This window comes from Heloderma suspectum, chromosome 2 (genome assembly GCF_057233095.1).
Source record: "Heloderma suspectum isolate Gila_16-S chromosome 2, 16-S_ref, whole genome shotgun sequence".
Lineage (NCBI taxonomy): Eukaryota > Metazoa > Chordata > Lepidosauria > Squamata > Helodermatidae > Heloderma > Heloderma suspectum.
In genome coordinates this window covers 287,803,020-287,822,159 of record NC_139459.1, presented here as the reverse complement: position 1 = coordinate 287,822,159, position 19,140 = coordinate 287,803,020, and the positions used below count along the sequence as shown (strand labels likewise).

The 19,140-nt window shown below is 44.0% G+C and overlaps 1 protein-coding gene across 1 annotated transcript in view; it reads left to right on the top strand.

Moving 5' to 3' along the window:
• Positions 1-4,350: 4,350 nt before the first annotated feature.
• Positions 4,351-19,140, top strand: part of LOC146354788 (inter-alpha-trypsin inhibitor heavy chain H4-like) — a 42,285-nt gene continuing 27,495 nt past the window's right edge. Inside the window, exons 1-11 of the mRNA XM_084839781.1 lie at positions 4,351-4,435; positions 7,133-7,293; positions 7,761-7,865; positions 12,373-12,535; positions 12,639-12,749; positions 12,850-12,978; positions 13,086-13,202; positions 15,532-15,700; positions 16,216-16,341; positions 17,893-18,074; positions 18,236-18,418. Of these exons, the coding sequence (XP_084695907.1) occupies positions 4,361-4,435; positions 7,133-7,293; positions 7,761-7,865; positions 12,373-12,535; positions 12,639-12,749; positions 12,850-12,978; positions 13,086-13,202; positions 15,532-15,700; positions 16,216-16,341; positions 17,893-18,074; positions 18,236-18,418 (1,521 nt within the window). The 5' untranslated portion in view covers positions 4,351-4,360. The remainder of the gene's footprint in view (positions 4,436-7,132; positions 7,294-7,760; positions 7,866-12,372; positions 12,536-12,638; positions 12,750-12,849; positions 12,979-13,085; positions 13,203-15,531; positions 15,701-16,215; positions 16,342-17,892; positions 18,075-18,235; positions 18,419-19,140) is intronic.

The window sequence follows — 19,140 nt, the reverse complement described above, 5'->3', positions numbered from 1 at the left end:
GATGAGGCTGGACAGCCATCTGTCAGGGATGCTCTGACTTAGCTTCCTGCATTGAGCAGGGGGTTGGACTCAATGGTCTTGTAGGCCCCTTCCAACCCTACTATTCTATGATTCTATGATTCTATGATTCTATGATTCTATGATTCTATGATTCTATGATTCTATGATTCTATGATTCTATGATCTTGGAAATACTAATTTCTTTATAAATATATTTTCCCGCCAGGCCATATTATTCTTGAAACAGGACAATGCCTAGCCCACCAGGGCATATTAGTCTTGAAAATAATTAAGAAGTTGGGGGGAAGCAAAAGAACAAGCCAAGAAGGAGCTAACTAATAAAGTAAAAAAAATTCTTTTTCAATTAATAATCTAGAAAAGCAAGAACAGTTGAATGGAGCAGGACTGGGTAGGAAAGTATAAAAAGAAGCTGCATGCACGCACGCACGCGCGCACACACGCACACACCACAGAAGATCTAACCAAACTTAACGAACAAACGCAGCTCTCCAAGTAACCAACGCCCTAGCACTTGCTCACACAGCGAACAATAATAAGAGATGGGGCGGGGTGTGTGTGAAAGAACAAGCCAAGAGAAGAAGCTAACTAATAAAGTAAATGTTTTGTTTTTCAATTAATAATCTCGAAAAGAAAGCAGAGTTGAACGGAGAAGGACTGGGGTAGGAAATAATAACAAGAAGCTGCACCTCCCCCTCACACACAGATTTAACCAAACTTAAGAAACACACTTTCCCCTTCATGGATCACTGCCTTGTTGTGGCGAAGGGGCTTGCGTAACTCAGTGAAGCCATAAGCTATGCCGTGCAGGGCCACCCAAGATGGACAGGTCATGGCAGAGAGTTCTGACAAAATGTGGTCCACTGGAGAAGGAAATGGCAACCCACTCCAGTATTCCTGCCAAGAAAACCCCATGGAACGTATCACAAGGCTAAAAGAGATGACGCCGGAAGATGAGCCCCTCAGATCGGAAGGTGTCCAATATACTAATACTACTGGGGAAGAGCAGAGGGTATTTCCAAGTAGCACCAGAAAGAGTGAAGCGGCTGGGCCAAAGCCGAAAGGACACTCAGCTGTGGATGTGTCTGGTGGTGAAAAGAAAAAACAATGCTGTAAAGAACAATATTGTTTAGGAACCTGGAATGTCAGATCAATGAATCAAAGTAAGCTGGAGGTGGTCAAACATGAGATGGCAAGATTGAACATCGACATCCAAGGCAAACCATTCAACATCACAGTAATTCAAGTCTGTGCCCCAACCACTGAGGCTGAAGAAGCTGAGGTTGATCGGTTCTATGAAGACCTACAACACCTTCTAGAACTAACACCAAAAAAAGATGTCCTCTTCATCATAGGGGATTGGAATGCTAAAGTAGGAAATCAAGAAATCACCGGGATAACAGGCAGGCATGGCTTGGGTGTACAAAATGAAGCAGGACAAAGGCTAATAGAGTTTTGCCAAGAGAACACGCTGATCATAGCAAACACTCTTTTCCAACAGCACAAGAGACGACTCTACACATGGACATCACCAGATGGTCAATATCGAAATCAGATTGATTATGTCCTTTGCAGTCAAAGATGGAGAAGCTCTATACAGTCAGTAAAAACAAGACCTGGAGCTGACTGTGGCTCAGATCATGAGCTTCTTGTTGCAAAATTTCAGCGTAAATTGAAGAACGTAGGGAAAACCACTAAACCATTCAGGTATGACCTAAATCATATCCCTTATGAATATACAGTGGAGGTGAGGAATAGATTTCAGAGATTAGACTTGATAGACAGAGTGCCTGAGGAACTATGGACGGAGGTCCGTAACATTGTTCAGGAGGCAGCAACTCAATCCATCCAAAGAAAAAGAAATGCAAGAAAGCCAAGTGGCTGTCTGATGAGGCTTTACAAGTAGCTGAGGAAAGAAGGGAAGCGAAAAGCAAGGGAGAAAGGGGAAGATATATCCAACTGAATGCAGAGTTCCAGAGAATAGCAAGGAGAGACAAGAAGGCCTTCTTAAATGAACAATGCAAAGAAATCGAGGAAAACAACAGAATGGGAAAGACTAGAGATCTCTTCAAGAAAATTGGAGATCTCAAGGGAACGTTTTGTGCAAAGACGGGCATGATAAAGGACAAAGAAGGCAGGGACCTAACAGAAGCAGATGAGATTAAGAAGAGGTGGCAAGAATACACAGAAGAACTATACAGGAAAGATCTTAATGTCCTTGATAGCCATGATAGTGCGGTCACTGAACTTGAGCTGGACATCCTCGAGAGTGAAGTCAAGTGGGCCTTAGGCCCCATTACTAACAACAAAGCTAGCGGAGATGACAGTATTCCAGCTGAGCTATTTAAAATCCTAAAAGATGATGCTGTTAAAGTGCTGCACTCAATATGCCAACAAATCTGGAACACTCAACAGTGGCCACAAGACTGGAAAAGGTCAGTTTACATTCCAATTCCAAAGAAGGGCAACGCCAAAGAGTGTTCAAACTACCGCACAATTGTGCTCATTTCACATGCCAGCAAGGTGATGCTCAAAATCATATAAGCTAGGCTTCAGCAGTATGCGAACCGAGAACTACCAGAAGTACAAGCAGAGTTTTGAAGAGGCAGAGGAACTAGAGATCAAATCGCCAACGTTCGCTGGATCATGGAGAAAGCAAGAGAATTCCAGAAAAACGTCTATTTCTGCTTCATTGACTACGCTAAAGCCTTTGATTGTGTGGATCACAACAAACTGTGGCAAATTCTTAAAGTGATGGGAGTACCAGACCACCTTACCTGTCTCCTGAGAAACCTGTACGAGGGTCAAGAAGCAACAGTAAGAACCAGACATGGAACAACCGAGTGGTTCAAAATTGGGAAAGGAGTACGACAAGGCTGCATATTGTCACCCTGCTTATTTCACTTATATGCAGAGTACATCATGAGAAACGCCGGGTTGGATGAATCACAGTTCGGAATTAAGATTCCCGGGAGAATTATCAACAACCTTCGATATGCAGATGATACCACCCTAATGGCAGAAAGCGAAAAGGATCTAAAGAGCCTCTTGTTGAGGGTGAAAGAGAGTGCAAAAGATGGTTTGAAACTCAACATTAAAAAAACTAAGATCATGGCATCTGGCCCCATCACTTCCTGGCATATAGAAGGGGAAGTAATGGAAGCAGTGACAGATTTTACTTTCTTGGGCTCCGAGATCACCGCAGACGGTGACTGTAGCCATGACATTAAAAGACGCTTGCTCCTTGGGAGGAAAGCTATGGCAAACCTAGACAGCATAGTAAGAAGCAGAGACATCACCTTGCCGACAAAGGTCCGTCTAAACAAAGCTATGGTTTTCCCAGTAGTAATGTATGGCTGTGAGAGCTGGACTATAAGGAAGGCTGAGCGCCGAAGAATTGATGCTTTCGAACTGTGGTGCTGGAGAAGACTCTTACGAGTCCCCTGGACTGCAAGGAGGTCAGATCAGTCCATCCTAAAGGAAATCAACCCTGAGTGCTCATTGGAAGGACAGATACTGAAGCTGAAGCTGAAATATTTCGGCCACCTAATGCGAAGAGAAAACTCTCTGGAAAAGACCCTGATGCTGGGAAAGACTGAAGGCAAAAGGAGAAGGGGACGGCAGAGGATGAGATGGCTAGATAGCATCACGGATGCAATGAATATGAACTTGAGCACGCTCCGGGAGAGAGCGCAGGACAGGAAGGCCTGGCGTGCTATGGTCCATGGGGTCATGAAGAGTCGGACACGACTGAACGACTGAACAACAACAACAACAACAACAAGAAACACACACAGGTCTCTAACCCAACCAACTCCCTAGTTCTCGCTGTTGTGAAATGAACAAAGGCAGGCTTTCGCCAAAATAAATGCAGTATTCCCCCTCCTCCACCACCACTGTCACTGACAGGGCACTGCTGGGTTAAGTTTGGTCCTAATTTGGCCATTCACCCAAGCTCACTCACTCCTCATCCTTCTCCTCTTGCCTTCCCCCTCCTTCCTCCTCCTCCCCCTCCCTGATCTTCACGTTGATATATTTTGGAGCTCAGAACGCATCATAAAAGCTCCGAATACACAAAGCAGACCAAGGTGCCTTGTAAGTGACCTGCTTCACTTTGTGGCACCTCAGTGCTGTTCTGATCATGCCTTGTAGCACATTGAGGCACCTCCGAATCAGCCTGCTTTGCCTCGTTATTTGGGTTTGAGACCAAAGTGGTGCACAACCCTATCTTACATCAATGTGTAAATATTAGGCTTACTGATTTCCAATTTCCCCAGACCCTAGTTATTCATTAACTCTTTCCAATAAATTAATTATCCTCTGTGGCTCTGTCATTTCCAAAATGGAAGGGCAAGTTTTCACTCTCTGGCTGGTCTTTTCTTCGCAGATAGTATTAGCAGACCCTGCTGCACATCAGGTATTTGGCTTCTTTGTGGGGGGTCTGATTTTTCCTTAAAATGTGAGACAAATGCAATATTCTGTCATTTAATTCACCTATGTTAATGGGAGAGCCTTAGCTACTCAGTATGGACTTAAAGAAATTACAAGGGAGCATTCAGGTAGAAACTAGACTCAGAGGTTTAGGGAAGAGGTTTTGCCACATAACTGAACTCTCTTCTTAGGAATGATAAATATATATTTGCAATAGTTCCAAAAATAGAGTTGAAGTATCATATTTATGTTTAGTTAACATTCAGGTCAATCTGTGAGACAGCTTTAAGGATTAAGGAGAAGACAGCAGGAAGTGACATTGGCTGGGTTCAGATGACACATCAACCCATGACAGGTTAAATAAACCATGGTGCTTTATTTAACTCGTGATGGGTTAATGTATTATCTGTGAGCTCTTTTCCAACCAACACTGGGTTATTTGACCCAAATAAGCCACCCTGATAACCTAAGGTCTGCAGTGAGGATTATTTAACCCCTCATGGGTTAGCGTGTCATCTGATTTGGAGGGTAGGTTAAGTTGCTCACTGACAGAGTTGCCTGATAAGCGTGGTCAAAAGCACGGCTGCTGCTCTGCTCCTCTCTGGCGATCTCTGTTTCCATGATCTGCCTAGCAACAGACTGCGCTGCTGACTACGCCCCTGCTGCCCCCTCCTTTGGAGAAGCATGCAGCAACCTTTTAAAGTCTCTTTCACTCTTGTGCCTACCCAAGGCTTTTACATGCACTACAATTCCCACACACACACATTTCCCATGGAGGGGCATAGCTGTGCAGGGTTTTAGGTGTGTGTCTGGTGCCTGCCCATTAGGGGAACCTGTGACTAAAATTTCATCCCATTCCTCCAGACTTTCAAGGGTTCACAGCCCCCCTCTTTTTGGTGTGAAGATTTTTCATTCATGTAGGGTTTTAGTTGTGCATCTGGTGCTTCCCCATGAGGGCAACCCTTGTATGAAATTTCTTCCCATTCCTGCAAATGTTCAAGGGTTTAGAGCCCCCACTCGCTTTTTGGTGCACAGCTGAAGATAAGGGAAGGGCTTGGAAAGCCAGCAAATGGCACGGTGGTGGGAGGGGAGGAATGGAGTGAGAAGGAAGGCAAAGGAAGCTGGGATACTGTCCACCCAGGTGGGAGGGCTACAGAGGGGGAAGGGTGAGGGGGGAAGAAATAAACTACGCACTGTAGCTTATTTGCCTGATTGTGTGATGGGGTACAGTGGGCTATTTCCAAAATAAGGTACTGTGCATAGCATGAAACCACCATGGGTTAAAGTGACATGCTAACCTGCCCATTATCTGGTCATAGAAATGAATACATTCCATTGCTCCTGAAGAAATGTTTTAACCTAAAATGCAGGGGGCTACAATAAATTGTCAGTGTGTTTCCTAGGATCTGCCAGGGTCATCTCCCATCTATATCTCCTGCTTTTATAACCTAAGAATGAAAATCCTGCAATAGAGTAATCTTGCTAAATCTTAAGTACACTCACACTACTTTTAAAGAACATTGGAAAATGTTGACTTGAACTGTGTTTTACTGCCATTTCATTTAAGTTCACTTTTACCCTGCCATTCCACCTGAAATGGAAATGGCCCTCCAGATGTTACCATGGTGTCAGATCCTTTCTCCATTGGGCTAAGTATTGTCTACTCTGGCTCTCCAGTTCCCAGGCAGAAGGTCCGATCTACTGAATTGGAGATACCTGTGGCTTGCTTCAACAAAGCCATGTGTTCAGCTACTAAGCTAGGGTCCTCCCCTGATGGTCACCACATTAACATTTAAGAAAGACTTTGCCCTAATTGTGGTAGAGCAAATAATCGAGGTAGAGTAAATACACGCATTGAAACAGCTGTCAAACCCTGGGGATAGGGTCCTATGTATGGAAAAGGGTCCCTCCCTCTGATCCAAGGGACATAGAGGCCCACACAATCTCCTATACAGCTTCTCTTTATAGCTGATGGATGGGATTTTAGCTTCCCAGAAAGGGATCCATGCAGCCCCTTGTGTGCCTTTAAAATATCCTATGATTATCAAGCATCCCAATGTTAATTAAACATTCAGGAAAGAGATCTATTAACATGGTTCGGGTCCACTCTCAAAGCATTATGTTGTCTTTGTTCATGTAAGTATTCATTACATAGGTAGTGCAAGGTCACTGGCTGTTTGGGCAAAGGGAACACCACCCCCGCAGGATGTTCACCTCCCAAAGGCAGCCAGAAACTGCCTTGCAACATGCAGAAGGACACAAATACCATTCAGGCTAGAGATGGGTTCATCAATCTCTTTTTCTGTGTAACCTGTAACCTTTTGTCCTTCCGCTTTATCACTCTGTCCAGCCCCATCTTTGCCTTGTTTGTATTGTTTACAAAAAGAAGGAATAAAAACTTAATCAAAGTTTAAATAGTGAGACATGTTATGGTTTAAAAGCCTTATACAAAAAAACACCCCATTTTGATCACTGATAAATATCTAAGCAACTTGTTCATCTAAGCCTTTAAAAGGATAATTTGGCATTTTTGTGAACATGAGTTTTCATATTCAAGGTAGATTGTTGTTGCTCATAGCTATAACCACTGCTCAATGGTTGACCAATAAATACATGAATTTGAATGGGCAGGAAATGACTTCGTAGTATTAATTTCATAGACCCCTTTTCTCCTCTTCCCCAGAATGACATTGAAATCTACAGCCTGCATGTGGACTGCAAAGTCACATCACGGTTTGCCCACACGGTCATCACCAGCAGAGTCGTCAACAGAGCAAATGAATCCAAGGAGGCCCTCTTTGAAGTAGAATTACCCAAGACAGCCTTCATCACAAACTTCAGCATGTAAGCAAGCTCATCTCTTGGGGTGTCCCTGAGTCTGTTCTGGGCAGTTTAAACAAGATGATGTCAAGATGAACCACTGAAAAAAATTTACTGGCTTATGAAAGGAGATGACTTTGGATATATTGTCCCTGTTGTCCCAAAAGTAATCATGTTACAGTGTAGGAGGAAAGGAGTAGATATATTTGTCTACTGATAGAAACCCTAAAATGTTCTTTTGCAGAAATTTTACAAAGAGGTAAGGGCTACTTCAATCTTTAGCTCCATAACTCTTTCTAATGTCTGGTTTAAGATCAGAAAGTGCAACAAAGATCATACTGGGAGCATGTAGGATTTAGTTTTCTTTCTGTTTCTGCCAATGATCATAGATCTGCACATCACTGTGTCACTGTGTTCTCCCTGCCTTTCTCTGGACCTGCACCTATTCCTCCTCTTAATGACTTTACATGCTTGAACTATTGATTTTGAAGGACCATAGATGGAGAAACATATCCTGGAATAATCAAGGAGAAGAAATCTGCACAAGATCAGTATGATGCTGCCGTTTCACGAGGGCAAAGTGCTGGATTAGTCAAGTAAGCAGCAGAACTTTTCCTGGCTTCTTGTTTTAAGCTGTTTCCTCCCATAGGTAGAATCACTGAACTGGGAGGAGAGCATCAAGCATTCAGTTTTGAAAAAGTAAGCAGTGGAAGTCTCTTCTTAAAGCAGGAAAAAGTGCAGACTAGCTTCAGTTTGGGCTCAGTTTAGGCTCAGGCTTTAGGTCTTAAAGACCAGTTCATTAAATAAAGCAAGTTTAAGAGTTCAGCATATCATTTTAAGTTTTTAAAAACACAGAGAAAAAGGACCCAGACCTTGCAAGCCACAGCCTTCCCAAATCACCTACCCTTTGTCTGTTGTCCCCTCCAATGACCCATTGAATATAGAGTCTCTCCCCTCAATAGGTCTCCCATTCACTATTGTTAACAGTCCTCCTTCCTAAATAGGAATCACCATTCCCTAGGGTGCCAACTGACCTACATTTCCAGCCCACTGAAAGCCAGCGCTGATCAGCAGTTCACACACAGCCTCTCTTGCTTTTCAAATGAGGCCATCCAATCAGATTCACTGCAGGAGCAGTTGGGCCTATCTATATCAGGAGACATGCTTGCAAGGGAGCCAGCTCTCTGAGCACAAGAAGGAGCCCCATTGACAAAGCATCTCAGCCCCAGGGACAAAGCATCAGCAAACACGCAAGTTAAGCAACGGTATGCGTGTAGCAACAGCGCAAGGAACCAGGGTGGTGAACATTTCCCTCCCTACTCATAGTAAGTAACTGTATTAAATAACTGTAAATAATGTCCCCACCTTCTCGTGGTAAACAACTAAGTTTTCCAGGGGCACCCCCCAAAAAAAAAACCAGTTATGAAGGTAGAAAGCCAGCAGTGGGGAGGGAGCTATCCAATGTATTTCCCTGAGTGCCACATGTATGACTATCTACCTGCTGGACAGAAGTCGTGGGTGTGTGTTTGGTGTAATGAGCACCTGGTTCTCAGGAAACAAATGCATTCCCTTGATACCAAGGTTGCTGACCTGGAGAAGCTAAGAGAGGCAGAGAGGCTGGAGGATGAGACCTTCAGGGACTGATTAGCTGTGTCCCACTCCCAGGGTGACAGCTCCTCTGCTGTCATGGAGAATGCAGGTCTTGGGGAAGGAGGGCATCATTCTGAGGAACAGGGAAATGATCCCTTAGAAGGGACGCATTCCTCCAAAGACGAACAAATATCCTCTTGCACCAAGGATGTGCCTCCGGGTGGAGGGGGGCTTGTGGTAGTGGGAGATCAAACATTGGATACATAGACAGCTGGGTTTGTGATTGGCGTGTAGACCACGTGGTGAATTGCCTGCCTGTTAAGAAGGTTGTGGATATCACGTGCCAACTAGATAGCCTAGTAGATAGTGCTGGGGTGGAGTCAGTGGTCGTGGCCCATGTTGGTACCAACAATGTGGGAAAATGTAGTCATGAGGTCCTGGAAGCCAAATTTAGGTTGCTAGGTAGGTCACTGAAATCTAGGACTACCAAGGTGGCTTTCTCTAAAATGCTACCTGTTCCACATGCAGGGCCAGCTAGACAGGTGAAGCTGAGGAGTCTCAATGTGTGGATGACATGGTGGTGCAGGGAGGAGTTCAGATTTGTTAGGTACTGGGGAACATTTTGGGCCTGTACAGGAGGGATGGGCTCCACTTTGAACCAAAATGGAACCAGACTGCTGGCTCTAAACATAAAAAGTATGGCACAGCAGCTTTTAAACTAAATTCTGGGGGAAAGCCAACAGGATCTGGGAAGCTTCCAGTTCAGGTTAAATCATCCCAAAGGGATGAAGATGAAAATGTTTCTGGTTGCCCAAATGTAGAAGGGAAGGAAATAGGCCAGGACTACATGGTAGAACATAATAGCCAATTAAGAGGCCAAAGTCCTATAACAAAAGATGTACATGCCAGAGGCATCTGGGCAGGGACACTGCGTATAGGTGATAGAAGCCTCGAAGCCAAAATGGGATAGTTGGAGTGCTTGGTTTTAAAAGACAACCTGGATATAGTGGGCATTACAGAAACCTGGTGGAATGGAGAGAACCAGTGGGATATGGTCATCTCTGGGTATAAACTCTACAGGAAGGACAGAGAAGGGTGTACTGGGGGAGGTGTTGCCCAAAGAGGGCATAGCGTTGAGTGGACTAGAACACCTAAAAGGGGTAGGCTCTTCCACAGAGTCACTATGGGCGACTATCCCAGGCTCCAAAACTAATTTAGTGCTAGAAACATGCTATCATCCGCCAGACCCGAATGCTCAGAGTGACCTTGAAATGGAAAATGAAATCAGGGAGGCCTCCAAACAAGGAAGTGTTGTAATAATGGGTGACTTCAACTACCGCCACATTGACTGGATAAATGCATGTTCCAGTCACTTCAAAGAGGTTAGATTTTTCAGTGCCCTAAATGATTGTGCCCTAGAACAGTTGGTCATGGAATCAACCAGAGGGAAGGCAACCTTGGATTTAATCCTAAATGGTGTTGCTCAGGACCTAGTACGAGATGTAAATGTTTTTGAACCAGCTGGAAACAGTAATCACAGTGCTATCAGATTTAAGATACACTTAAGTTGAAAATTGTCCTGCAAGTCCAACAGTCACATTTGACTTCAAAAGAGGAAACTTCTCTAAAATGAGGGAACTGGTGAAAAGGAAATTAAAAGGGGGAGTCAAGAGGATTAAATCCCTTCAAAATGTTTGGAGATTACTCAAAACCACAATAATAGAAGCCCAGCTAAAATGTATACCACAGGTTACGAAACATAGCACCAAATCCAAGAGGTTGCCAGCATGGTTAATGAGTAGTGTTAAGGGAGCTATTATTTACTTGGACTTTCAAAAGGCTTTTGACAAAGTCCCTCATCAAAGACTCCTGAGCAAACTTAGCAGTCACGGAATAAGAGGCGATGTCCTCTAATAGATCGGTAACTGGTTACAGAACAAAAAGCAGAGAGTAGGAATAAATGGTAAATCTTCCAATGGAGGGAAGTAAATAGTGGGGTCCCACAGGGATCTGTATTAGGCTCAATGCTTTTCAACCTGTTCATAAATGATCTGGAATTAGGAGTGAGCAGTGAGGTGGCCAAGTTTGTGGATGACACCAAATTATTTAGGGTGGTTGAAACAAAAAGGAATTATGAAGAGCTCCAAAAGGATCTCTCCAAACTGGGAGAATGGGCATCTAAATGGCAAATGCGGTTTGGTGTAAGCAAGTGTAAAGTGATTCACATTGGGGCAAAAAATCCCAACTTCAATTATAGCCTGATGGGATCTGAGCTAGCGGTAACCAACCAAGAAATAGATCTTGGGGTTTGGGTGGACAGTTCAATGAAAATGTCAACCCGGTGTGCAGCTGCTGTAAAAAAGGCAAACTCCTTGTTAGGCATAATAAGAAAAGGAATGGAAAATAAAACAGCCAGTATCATACTGCCTTTATACAAATCTATGGTGCAACCACACTTGGAATACTGTGTACAGTTCTAAAAAAAGATATTGTAGAGCTGGAAAAAGTGCAGAAAGGGGCAACTAAAATGATCAAGGGGCTGGAGCATCTCCCCTATGAGAGAAGGTTACAACACCTGGGATTGTTTCGCTTGGAAAAAAACAGGGTAAGGGAAGACATGATAGAGGTGTATAAAGTTATGCATGGTGTGGAGAATGTGGATAGGGAGACATTTTTCTCACTCTTAAAATATTAGAACCTGGGGTCATCCCATGAAGCTGGTTGGTGGGAGATTCAGGACAGATAACAGGAAGTATTTCTTCAGACAGCACATAGTTAAACTATGGAATTTGCTACCACAGGATGTAGGGGTGTGGCCACCAATTTGGATGGCTTTAAAAGAGGGTTAGACAAATTCCTGGAGGAAAAGGCTATCAGTGGCTACTAGGCTTGATGGCTATGTGCTACTTCCAGTTCCAGAGGAAGTGAGCCTACATACACCAGTTGCTAGGGAACATAGGTGGTAGGGTGCTGTTGCACTCATGCCCTGCTTGTGGGTTCCCAATCGACAGCTGGTTGGCCATTGTGTGAACAGAATGCTGGACTAGGTGGACACTTGGTCTGATCCAGCATGGCTCTTCTTATGTTCTTATCATTAGCTCTGTTCAGACTTCCATAAGAAGAGAGGCTAAATACACGTAGTGGTGGGAATTCAGGTTGTTCCCACTGTCCCCACTAACCACTCTATATAGTGGTATAGAAAAAGGACTTTCAGCCCATTCAGCTTTCATCAGCTTTGCATGATAAGCAGCTAACCCAACTCTCTTTGTCCTACACAACTAGGGATATCTGCATGACCTTAGTGTCTTCAAGATGTTGAGATTTAGCTGAAGTGTTTATGATGAACTATCTGTGATGGCAGCACATTAGTTAAATGGGTGACAGGACCAACACCTTTGGAAACCTTTTGACAAGCGATGACACATTGATAGACCTACCCTCTACCCATCATAGAAACATGAACTGGTAAATGGTTACATGCATAAAGTCTAAATCAGAGTTCCTTCTTTCCAGATCAACTGGAAGAAAACTAGAGCAGTTTCATGTTTCAGTCAATGTCGCAGCAGCTGCTAAAGTGACCTTTGAGCTGATCTACGAGGAGTTACTGAAGCGCAAGCTGGGGAAGTATGAACTGCTGATTAAGGTCAAGCCCAAACAGCTGGTCAAGCACTTCCAGGTAAGTTCTTGGAAGAGGATTTTGTCTGAAGTGTCGCTGCCTCCTGGCATCACATCACAGGAGGAAGATATGAATCTGTGCTTTTTCTTTTAATATTCTTCAGATTGATACCCACATCTTTGAACCGCAAGGTATAAGTTTCTTGGAAACTGAAAGCACCTTCATCACCAATGAACTGAGCAATGCCCTCACAAAGGTGCAGGATGAGACCAAGGTACAGAAGTTGGACCAACAATCTTAATGCCCTTGAAGAAACAAATCACTTGTTCTCCTGTGATACCTTGACTGTTTTCGTCTGCGCCTTTAATTTTCAGGCTCACATTTCCTTTAAACCAACCATAGCTCAACAAAGGAAAAGCCCCAAACTGAAAGAAACTCTGCTAGATGGAGATTTTCTCATACGTTACGATGTCAAAAGGAGTGCCACTGCAGGCAATATACAGGTAATGTAATGGGAGCTGTAATGATGTTATGTACCCTAGCTCATTTCCATTCAATTTATTTTATTATTTTATTTCCATTCATACCACCTGTGTTTGTTTGTTTTCAGATTGTGAATGGGTATTTTGTCCATTATTTTGCACCCAGTCAAATGCCAGCATTTCCCAAAAATGTCATCTTTGTGATAGATCGCAGTGGCTCTATGACTGGACAGAAAATTCAGCAGGTAATGTGTCTCAAAGTAGAATATTCTCTGAAGTTTCCTTATGGTGTTACTACTGTGCTAAGCTAGGTGCATGCCCAATTCTAATGGCAGAAACAATGTAGTGTCTCTTCTTAAGGAATCAATGAAATATAGTTTTTTCGATTGGGTTGGGAATCCTCCAGCTAGTCCCAGCCTCATCCATCTTTGTGACCTGAGCGTCAGGAAAGAACTGTGGTGGGCTCACCCTCTTGCAGTCACAGCTAGGGATGTCAGAGAATTTCGCCACGAATCTCGGGGAGGCCAAATGCCAGCGCATTCGGCCCCCCGAAACTGGTGGCGAAACGGTCTGCCCCCCCCCCCGGGACAGGACTTACCTTGGGCGAATCCTCCTGGCGGCGGTGGCTCCGGCGGCGGTTCAGCGGAGGTTCGGCGGATGCGGCGGCCGGTCTTCTGACCGGCTGCCGCCGCCACCATTTCCAGTAAAACAACCACAACAACAACAAAATGTGATAGGCTACATAAAGATTTATGTAGCCTATCACGGCTAGATTTTTAAAAAATACCGTGATAGGCTACATAAATGTTTACGTAGCCTATCACGGCTAAGTAAAAAAAAAAAAAGCGCATATGCAAATGGCGGCGCCCATAGGCACCACCATTTGCGTTCCTTATTTTGGCACATCTAGTCTACGTAAACATTTACGTAGACTATGGCAAAAATAAGGGGAACGCAAATAGCATAGACGCGACGCTATTTGCGTTCCCCTTATTTTCGCCGTAGTCTACGTAAATGTTTACGTAGACTAGACATGCCAAAATAAGGAACGCAAATGGTGGCGCCCATGGGCGCCGCCATTTGCCTACGTGCTTTTTTTTGTTGTTTTTACTTAGCCATGATAGGCTACGTAAACATTTACGTAGCCTATCACGGCTGACTGCAGGGACACAAACGGCGGTGGCTATGACCGCCGCCATTTGTGGGCTGGCCGGCCAGGATTCAGGGGTGGAGGGACGGAGCGCCTCCCCCCACTGGCCAGAATTTCGGGGGGGGGGACGGAGCACCTCCCCCCCACCGCGAATCAAATTTCGTTAAAGGTAAGTGACTTTCGTACATCCCTAGCCACAGCAGCCTGTCCTTCCATTTCTCAAATCCACGTTGTCGTCATCTGAGTACACATCATACCTTTTGAGAAAACCTAAAGCAGTATTCTAGAACTGTTACTGTCCAGGATACACACATTGAGTTGTGTTCTCTCTCTCTCTCTCTCTCTCTCTGGGTGTGTTTCCACACTATTGGCTTCACTTTGTTTGCAACTTTGTTGCGATGTTTCCGCAACTGCATCTTCTTTTACAGTTTCCACAGTGCTTAAAGTCCTGGCTTATCATCGCTGTGGCTGGGGCTCTGTGCTGTTTCCACTGAGCTCTAACAGAATTATTTTCTCGATGGCTGGGTGGAGTCTGAATGGAGGCTGGGTTGGGTCTGATTACCTCATCAGTGTTCCCACCTCCTTGGCCATGTTTCCAGGACAATGGAAGGAGAAGCTAATGGAGGAATACAAGATTTTCAAAAAGGAATCAGCTTTCCCCTAAAAGTCCAGATGCACCTGCATTTCAGGAGCAAGCCTCATTGAGCACAGTGGGAGTTACCTCTGAGTAGATACATATATGCTTGTGCTGGGAAGAGGGGGGGGGACACAAAGAGGGTAACCAGCCTCCACTTTAATCCAGAGGACCTCACTGACCACAATGGGAGTTACTTCTGACTCAAATCCTACTGCAGGAGCTGCCTTCTTGCATGAAACCACGTATTGTCACCTCCTATGAGTAAATCACCTCCTGTCCATCAATTTATTTAAGAGAAGGCTAGAAGCATGCCGTTAGAGGGGGAAAGCAGGGGGAAAGGGACAAATGCATGCATGCGGCCCTCTTCACTTCTCCCTTCATGGGAGCAAACCTCTACCCATGATAGCAATGGGAAGCTCCTAATGCAGGAAGTCTTGCATTAACTATAAAATCCCATTTTGTCCACATTGTGAAATGGCTTCAGAATAAGTCAGGGAATTGAGCCACTTAAGTTCTACCATTTCTCGGTTGGACAAAAAAGGAAACTATAGTTATGGAAGACTTCCCGATATGTTGCCCGGCTCATGTGAAGAAAGGAGCGAAGGGGCTGCATGCTCAGCCAAAAGAATCATCCCTATCCTGGTTTATTAAGCCAAGAGATGTTTATGCAAACCCCCTCTCAAACACTTCAGAAATCTTTACTTGAATGCACGTCTCATTTTAGGCTTCAGATCCTGACCATGACTGTGTGCCTGAAAATCATGTGCTGCTTTACTCATTTTTATAGACAAAAGAGGCCCTGCAAAAGATTTTGGAAGATCTTAACCCTGAAGACCATTTTAACTTAGTCGTCTTTAGTGGAAATGTTGCTGAATGGCGTCCGTCTTTGTTGAGAGCCACAGAGGAGAACGTGGAACTGGCCAAGCAATATGTTCAGACCATTTTGGCTCAAGGAGGTAAATCTGCTGACCAAGCGGGCATGTCCAGCTTTCCAGGAGCGTTGCAATCGGAAATGCTCACTGCTGATGATTTTTGAAAATGTACTTGGTACAGTTATCCCCTCTGTCATTTTCAGCCCTTCATTTAAATTTTCATGCAACTGCTTGAGGTATTTTTTTCTGGTCAGACATGTGATCACATTCCGCCCTTATTCCTTTTTCCACCCTTATTTCCTTATTCCTTACTTGAGCCTTTCTCTGTTCAGTTTCAGATTTTGCAGCTGAACATGAAATGTATTTATCCATATCTTTAAACTTTCAGGCGTAGATTTCTGCTTGCATAACTTATTTACATGCATTTTGTTTTGCCACATCCTATGCCTGGAGTGTACATCCTCTGACATCTTATTTATTCGATCTTTTCCAGCTTTACACTCAACTGTCATCATACCTTTGAATCTCCTCTATCGATCATTGAAGAAGAATCCAGTTCTGTGGTCAAATCCATCATCATGTTTTCTTTCCTGTTACAGCAACAGATATCAATGGGGCTCTTCTGACTGCAATAAATTCACTGGATAACGCCACCTCTGCTGAGTTATTGCCAGACAAAAGTGTTTCAATGATCATTTTGCTGACAGACGGTCAACCCACTGTTGGTAAGTTAGGAACAGGAAACCAACGGAGTTTGCTGTTGTTTTCATTTATATGTTATTATTTTAATACATACTAAGGAACAACACCATTAGTTTCATTACACATCACATGCATGCTTTTCATCCCCAACCTTTCCCCAACCATTCTTTACAACAGTTTGCAATTTCAAACCTTCCTCAGAAGTTTCTCCTGCTTAAAGTCTCCTTAACAAGCATCTTACACATTCAACCACCATTCCTATATCCATATGCCTAACAAAGAGAGAAACAAATAAGCAGGAAAGCCTGAATGAGAGAAAAGGGTGAAGTAGGGAGGCGGGCGGGGGGGGGAGAGAGAGAGGAAGAGATGAGAAAAACACATACGAGCTAATCCTCAATTATTCTTATGATGTGTATAGCCACAACTTTTCCTCATGTTTTGTCATTCCTTCATACCTTGATGGGATATACCATATCTTCCTTGGCTGCTAGGAAGCTCTACCATCTCTGTCTGGTTTAGTTTTATCCTTCCGCTCATGTAGTCCTTGCTTTTTAGGAGTCAGTGCTGCTTTTCTGATCCAAGCCTGTTGCCTGCCTTCATATTTCAGATAGCTCAAATGCATATTCACCCTTTACTATTTGATAATACAGTCACATTCTAGGGCTTTGCTGTATCATTGGGCCCAGATGTCAAGATATCCTGAAGTGTTCTCTCTTATTCCTTAATCTTGTAAAATGCTTGCAGTGGAGATCACAAACGACAGAAAAAGAAGCAAACAAGCACATGAAAAGATGAGAGCAAAGCCTATTGAGATTAGTTTGACAAGTCCCAAGAAGGGACCCTCTCTGGGCAGTTCACAAAAATTAATTTTGCATTCTATCCTCCTTCCTAATGGGAGTATCCCATTCAGGGGTCCAGCCAGCCATTCCCTCTGGGCAGGGCATTTCACCTCCACACCCCATGTTCTGTTTCAGGCAGCAGAGCCCTGCTGAAGAAAGGGTCAAGCTCAGTTGAAGCTCTGCTAGAGGATGGGCAGAGCCGCAGAGGGGACATTCCAGAAGCATAGCCAGACAGATCCAAGGTCAGGTCTTCAGGAGGTGGGACAAGAGAGAGTAGCACCATGGTAAGCTCAGAGTGGGACTGGAAGCCACACAGACTTAACTTGCATGTTGCTCCAACAACTAGAAAATTCTGAATGGGCCTTAAGTAGGGGTTTGGATTCTTTTAGGTTTTTAGCTGTGCCCCCACACTAAATGAGGCCATCTCCCTTAAAGGGCCCTTGCTTGCTCTAGAAGCCCTTGACTGCAATTACTTCAAGGCAACTGCTTTGTGGTGGTAGCTTTGAAGCTGGAAGATGGTAATGAGACTCCTCTGGATGTGGGTGGGGGGCAACCATATGGTCTTTTCTTGGAAGGAGGGGTGTCCTGAAGAAGAGTCCTCAAAATGGGCTTCTGGAAGTAATTTTCTTCCTGCTCTGAGAGATTGTATATATCAGAGGCCTCCTCTCCTCAGGAGGGGAGATCAGAGCCTTGGATCCTGACACCATGTTTCCATTTTTAAAATAAATTTGACAGGTGTTACCAATGTCAATGAGATTCAAGAAAGCATAAAGCAGGTTAATAAAGGAAAATACTTCCTCTACTGCCTTGGCTTTGGCTTTGATGTCAGCTACTCATTTCTGGAGAAGATGGCCTTAGACAACGGGGGAATTGCCCGGCGTATATACGAGGACTCGGATGCAGCCCTGCAGCTCCAGGTAGGGGGGGGGAATAGCAAAGACATATACAAATGTGTTAAATACATAACTAAATCTTGTCTCAAAACTATCTCCACGTATGCTGAACTCTGTCTCTGTATTTCTTCCTGACCGAGGCATCACATTTTTTTCTTTTGGTTACCTTTTCTGTCTCATTCCAGGGCTTTTATCATGAGGTTGCTACTCCCATCCTGAGGGAGATTGAAATGAAGTATCCAGAAAATGCAGCATTAGAAATCACTCAGAATAATTTCAAGCTGCTCTTTGATGGCTCTGAAATCATAGTAGCTGGAAAGCTTGGAAATGAAATTGATGTTTTCCCTGTGGAAATTAATGCTCAAGCAGTAAGTACTGGTTTAAACATGGCTTCTTTGCATGAACAACATCATTATAGCTGAAGTAGGACTACAGAATCATTTCATATCTGAGGGTACTTCCAGACCGGGCTTATATTGTGCCAGCCTGACCCCACCCCCTGCAAATCTGAGCTTGCAGATTCTGCTCTAGATCTACTCCCAACTCACTGGATTGTGCCAAGTTCTAGTGATGAGCTGCCAGAAGATATAGGAATATATCCCTGACCTGGATCCAGCCCTGGCCCCACCTTGTAGGCCTGCTGTTTCTGAATCACAAACTGGAATTCCAAAATACAATACATTTTTCTCAGTATATACGGGATATGTGTTATATTTTAACATAAATACCTTATATCTTTGCCAATTGTTAGAAAAAGGAGACTCCATAACCATTGGCGTCTCAAGTTACGTAAGAGCCCGAGTGGCGGGAAAATATAGGCGGAGCAAAAAGGGAATCATACTGACGCACTCATGACTAACGGCTTGGTAAGCTGATAGTGACTGTTTATTGGATATTAACTTAGTGAGCCGATGTACTAACTGTTTCATTGGTTACTGGTGAGAACAATAGAAGCGATATGATATAAAAGGCTTTTGCACACGTGTCTCGGGGTCCAGACTGCTCTGCACCCGTTTTGCAAAACGTTCAATAAAATAGTGTTGGATCCACTGCTGCCTGCCTGGCATTCTTTTCTTCTAAACCGAAAGCA